The sequence below is a fragment of the Phaethon lepturus genome, unplaced genomic scaffold, assembly GCF_000687285.1.
Source record: "Phaethon lepturus isolate BGI_N335 unplaced genomic scaffold, ASM68728v1 scaffold8075, whole genome shotgun sequence".
In the NCBI taxonomy this organism is placed as follows: Eukaryota; Metazoa; Chordata; class Aves; order Phaethontiformes; family Phaethontidae; genus Phaethon; species Phaethon lepturus.
In genome coordinates this window covers 127,599-133,598 of record NW_010538352.1, presented here as the reverse complement: position 1 = coordinate 133,598, position 6,000 = coordinate 127,599, and the positions used below count along the sequence as shown (strand labels likewise).

The window sequence follows — 6,000 nt, the reverse complement described above, 5'->3', positions numbered from 1 at the left end:
AAGGAAATGACGACTTCAGGAATTATCAAAGAAGGAATGATGACATACATGATGCTGACCACTCCTTATACCTCCCCCACTGTGTTACAGACATATCTTATCTGCTGAACATCACACCACATCATGAGAAGAGATGTTGAAGAAACTGAGGTGTGCATCCAAACGCAGCATGACCTGGGCAAGGCTGCTTGGGCTGTGCAGAGAGCGCGGGCAGCCTGTGGGTTTGTCCCTTCAGCCTCGCCTGCGGCGGATGCTTCCCTCTCAGCACAGGGCGCTCTCCTCCACAGAGCATCTCCTGCCCTCCCCGCTCCGTCCTTCATGCTGCAAACCTGCCCTGTCTCCACCGCCTTTGTCCGAGCTGTGAAAGACGGCTGTGGCTTAAGCACTAAACTCGCGATTCGCAAGGTGAACCAGAAAGCACGTCCTGCGGAGCAGCAAGCCCACTGCTGAGTGCACGTAACAGCCACCAAAGGCAGTCAGCTGAAATGCAGAAGGTGCTGGCTGAGCCTGCCACTCTCTTTGGGCCTGGTTTTGGGGTGGAAATGCAATAAAATCCTTAAATGGAGTAAAATTACAGCTCCCAATGCAAGCTGTGCGTGTCAGGATAACTGTTCCCTATTATGAGGCTGTGAAATTTCAAATTCCACATCTACCATGTAATAAGTATTTGGAAGCATTTACCACAAAGAAGCTTTCACCTCATTGTGTATGTGAGGTAAGCAAAGGGAGCTTACTTTTCATAGCTCACTATTACAGCTGTTGGATTTTAAATTCCTAACAAGTAGGAAAAATGTCATTTTGGATTCAAATGAATATGGTCTGTTGATAGGAATATTTTAGAAGCAAAAGCATCAACAATTTGGAAAATACAACTATTTGAAATACTAGCATACAATTCACAGTCTGGCAAGATTTCCCAGGTTTGAACAGTATTATTTCTCTATTTTCAGTTTTTACAAACTACAGGTATTCATGGGTGTCTGGTGTACACACAGTGAGATACGAGAGAAGAGAGATGCTCTCTTCAAGGTACACAGATGGGAGGAAATATCTGATCAGCTCCTAGCTCCCTGCTTAGCTTTTCATTTAAGAGTTCTTCTCTATATAAGCAGTAACTATAGCATCAGCTGCAAAATTTAGTGTTTTGGTCTGATGTGAAGAACTTAGGATCATTATGGAGGAGCGGAACATCGGATTGTACGTGGGAACAGAGGAATCTCATGCACTACAACATTGGCTTATACCCCCTCTCTATGGATGAGAGGGAGAACAGGTAAGAAAGAACTCCAGGAAATATACTTTAGTGTTGGACTCTTCCACAGCTAAGGAGCAGAGATACAAAGGATAAAGACTATCTTGACCTCTGGATGGCCAAGCCGAAACGTGAGGGAGAGGTGCAGCCCTGCGGGACACGCATCACCCACGCGGTACAAACCGCTCCTTGCGCCGGCAGCACGGCTGGCCGCAGGCTGCCCTCCCCAGGCTCTGCTGCGGCTGGGCTGAGGCTGCAGCCGCCCAGCGCACGTCTCTGGGCACGCAAACTCTGCTCCACAGACCACGACCTTGGCAGCTGCCGGGGATGAGCAAACAGCCCAGCGAAGAAGCACTGCAACCAGAGCATCCACAGCATCCTGAGCAGCTCTGGCACGGAGAGCCGGGGCCTGGGATCACACCGCGCAGACACATCTGCTCACAGCACTGGGCACAGGACAGCTATTTTTATTCAGTGCTGTTCGTAGGAAACCTGAAAATGTGGTACTGTGTCTTGGCTGTGTTTGCCTCCCCGTTTTCCGTACAGCAGGTGGCAGCATGTGAACTGACGTACAGGAACAGCTTTCAGTGGATGAAGGATTTATTTTTTCTACGTGAACAGTTTACTCAAAGGAAACATTAGTTTCAACCATTCATAGTGTTCTGAAATATATTATGAACAAAATGGCTATCTACGTGATATAATTCGCATATTACATTTCAATATTTAAAACAATGCTTGCAAATAACATATAATACAATTAAATTCTTCCATGATCTTAGAAATTGATATCTATTTCTCTCTCAATATTTCAGTTGTGTTGCACATTTGGCCAGCCATATTACCCACAGTTAAAATTCTGATAAGAAGAGGTGGAATAATATAAAACTCTCCCAGATGCTCTGTTTTCCCTATATTACCCATAAACCTGCAATTCATCTGGGATAAAATTTCAGTTTAATCTATTTATTGTTAGGCAAAGGAAGCTTTTTGAATCTGTTTCTGTTTTATTAAAGCATCAGAGCTCGTTATCTCTGGTTACAAGAGTTAGATGAACATTCCTCATTGGGATAAATATTAAAAAGAAAAATCCAACATTTCCAAGAGGTTCTAAAGGGAATGTTAAATAGTTATTAATAATAGTATTGTTAATTTAAAAAGTAAAATATTATTTAAATCTCCCAATATGATTTTTGTCTCTGGCAATGTATTTCACGTTGGGTATCCTACCACAGTTAAAAATTTGCAGTTTAAGTGTTCGATCTGGGGTAATTCCTTTATATTATTCAAGAAATAGAAATTTTCATGCCGCATAAACATAGATGGTCCTGACAATATTCTTCTAACAATGTAAGCCATTAAGGGCTCAGTTGAAAACTCTGGAATTATATTAATTCCAGGGGAGGATATTCATGTTTTGTTCTTAATTTTTGGTAGGTTACAAAACTGATGGGAGAGAGCCTCTCTACTGCCCATTCCTGTTTAACTCCATGAAGTTGCAAAGCTCTCATTGACTTCTGCTTTGAGAGGAATACAGAATCCCCTATGTGATCTAAATATTTCTAAAGAACTAGGTGGTTGGACATTAATTCTATGCCTCCTAACATTTTCTGTTAATTTCGTCTTCGTGACAAAACACCTGCCACAGTAGGGACCCGACATTAGGGTTATGGGCCTGAACTGACTGATGAAATCAAAGTTTTGCTGTCTAGGCAACAATAGCAAAAGCAGAAATTGGTAATGTGTACTCGAGGGAGAACAGACATGCTATTCTTCTTCAACTGATGTACTTGAAACATGGTGACGAGTACTTTACGGGTATTTAGAACACAAAAATGGTTCGAGTCAAGATCTGTAAATTGGACCCTGTCCATAATACGTGAATACCAGAATAAATCAAATAGCACTTACCTTAACTTTCCCTGCATTTTCTTCCTCTTCCTTTTTTTCTTCAAATTCAAAGGCAACAGTCATGCGTTGCTGTCTTTGCTCCTCCCATAAAGTAGGGTTAAAACTATCACTGTCTGACTGGAAATCTACAGTTAAATTGCAAACAGTAATGCACAAGAACAAGTAATTAGTGCACTCAGCAGAAGACTGGAAATGATCTAAAAAGACAAGTTCAAGTTCTTAGTTGATCCTGTAATCTTGGGTTATTGTTCTAAAACTGTTGAGAAGGGCAGCAGGAGTAGTAACTGATATACCATTACAAGTAAGTGTTTAATATTGAAACTGAAATGAGAGTGATGGGTTTCGGGGCAGATCTGGTACAGAGGGGGAGTACGAAAACTCTCTAACTTAACATAGCTATGTGAGGAGCCAAATCCTCAACTCTGTCAGGCTCAGAGCTCTGAACATAATGTGTCTAGGAGCTGGCCCACTGTGCAGCTCTCTCAGATGGGTCCAGAGTCTCTGCAGGTTGAGCTGGCTCCGGCCAACTGCCTGTCCGCATGGCAGCAAGGCATATCCTAGAATTTCTGTCCCATGCACACTCAATTCCCAGGTTCAAATTGTTTATACAAAGCCATTCTTCTGAAAATAATGAAATGTTTAAGAAAATGTAAATCTGATGGTCTGAGAATAATGGATTTGTAAACCAGATTCCTTTGTACATGACAAAACACAGGCTGTTACGTGTGCACCACTGGCTTTACGAGTCAGAAGAGACACTCGTGCACAGAACCACGTCTGAAACCCGTTCCTCTCCTTCCTTTTGTTTTTTTCTCCACTATCTAAACAAGCACTGTTCCTGCCTCTGTAGGAACTGCTGATGGTGTTTTACCTTCATCGCTGCGGGGCTGCTGGGGAAACATGTAGTTAGTCAGTACTCTCTGCTTTGTTTCTGGGTGAGCCTCAGTTTGCAGTGGAATGAGAGCCTTGGACTGCACAGGAAAGGCAAAACAAAGAACTGTTAACTTAGAGCATGTGTGTTGACATGGGATTTTAGCATTTGATAAATAGAAAATAAGAGATTAACTAAAATTCTGTATGAAAATAAACCTCTATGGACAAAAAAAAAGTATTAATCTGGTGGAAATCCCTCCTCTCCCATTCCTCACTTCTATAATTCCTGCAATTCCTACCAGGATCAACAGAACACTAAGTATGAGAAATATTGACTGCATGTTCAGAGCAATACCAGTGAGGAAGCTAAAGGATCAGCCAAACAGAGCTGCAACTACACAGTTAAAACACCCACATTATGGCTGTGATCGATTTTAAACTAGAGCCAACGATGAGTAGATTCATGATAGGTCTTAGTTCCTCTGAGGGTAAACCTGGTGCAAGATACTGGAGAATTTACATGGAGGCATTCTGAATATTCAGATGTTACTTCTGTTTTTACTTCAATTGATAATTTTTTATTACCACTTTGCTCTAATGTAGCATCTAGGAGTGACTGTCATAGTTCTTAGAATAGAAATTAATCTATGCTATACTGTAGAAAAGTCAAAATGCTGAAAAAATATTGTATATTTAAAAGGAAGAGTATGTTCTGTAGCTGGCCTAAGGAGTCATGCAATGTCACTTTTTTAATGGAAGTTAGAGTAAAAAAACCCAAGGATCCTACTTTAACACATTAAAATTTACTCATCATTTTCTGTTACTCCTCCCACTTAGTCTCTCCTCCCTTCAGCTTTAAAACTTCTTCTGAGCTATAGAAGTAAAAACTGCATTTAAGGAGCCGTGCAATAAGCAAGTGCCAATGTAAATCTATTGACTGCATTGCATTGGGCTTTGCTATGATTTGAGGGCAGGGCTGAATGGGACACACTGGCCAGGAATCCGCAGGAATTTTAGCTGACATCTTGACAAAGAAACGACCGCATCTGCTTGGCCGTGGACGGGCCCGGGCTCTGCTCTGAGCAGTGCTCAACCAGCAGTGCTCAGCACAGGCGTACGCACACGGTCTCCCACAAAGAGGCAGCTGCAGGACCTGAGTCCCTGCGGCTTTTTCATACCGATAAAAGGATGGATTAATTTCCAGTAGCACGATAATTGGCCCCTGAAGAATCATCCTCATCAGCTTCAGTTAAAGAGGTATAATATCTGACCATGGGCGTTATTGCAAAGTGAGAAAGATGAGACTACGAGAATTTACTGAGACTATTAAAAACTGTGAGGTATGTCGAACATTTCTAACATTGTACAAATTGAGTTTTTCTCCATTTAGAGTTAAATTATGGAAGTGCAAAATTATTCTATCCACCAATCCTGGAAAGGATCAAGACTTACTTTAGTGCCCAGATGCTGGCTGAACTGTTAACATTTCTCAGTGTTCATGTTACATAATTTGTTTTAAAATAGAATTCTAAATAATATATAATGGTGAAACCAAATGGCTTGGAACAAAGAAAGGCATACTTAAACTTAGAAGGAACATAAATGACAGTTTTCTCCAAAACAAGACTAAGAGTTCTTGCGTATCCTTTGCATGTTTAAACTCGCACTGACTTTAATGGAGTTTAAAATATGCAGGAATGGAAGCATGGACAGGAAAAGGGAAAAGGAAGATGATAAGAACAGAGGCATAGATGGAGTAAAGGATGGGACAAACTAATAATATGATAACAAAGTCTTACCTCTTGAATTTCTATTTACAGAATATTCTCTTGATACTTTTGGCCTTTATTTACTACTTTTGTAAGGATATAGAAGCTTAGCTAGATGCAAGTAATAAATCCTGCAAAGGTGATTTTTCCAAGTTAATAAATGATGGCCAGAAGAATCTATACTTTGATATGAAA

At 41.1% G+C, this 6,000-nt stretch overlaps 1 protein-coding gene across 1 annotated transcript in view; it reads right to left on the bottom strand.

Moving 5' to 3' along the window:
• LRRC7 (leucine rich repeat containing 7) overlaps positions 1-6,000 on the bottom strand; it is a 101,287-nt gene that overhangs the window by 33,319 nt on the left and 61,968 nt on the right. Inside the window, exons 13-14 of the mRNA XM_010286768.1 lie at positions 4,035-4,134; positions 3,170-3,288 (exon numbers count right to left, since the gene is read on the bottom strand). Of these exons, the coding sequence (XP_010285070.1) occupies positions 3,170-3,288; positions 4,035-4,134 (219 nt within the window). The remainder of the gene's footprint in view (positions 1-3,169; positions 3,289-4,034; positions 4,135-6,000) is intronic.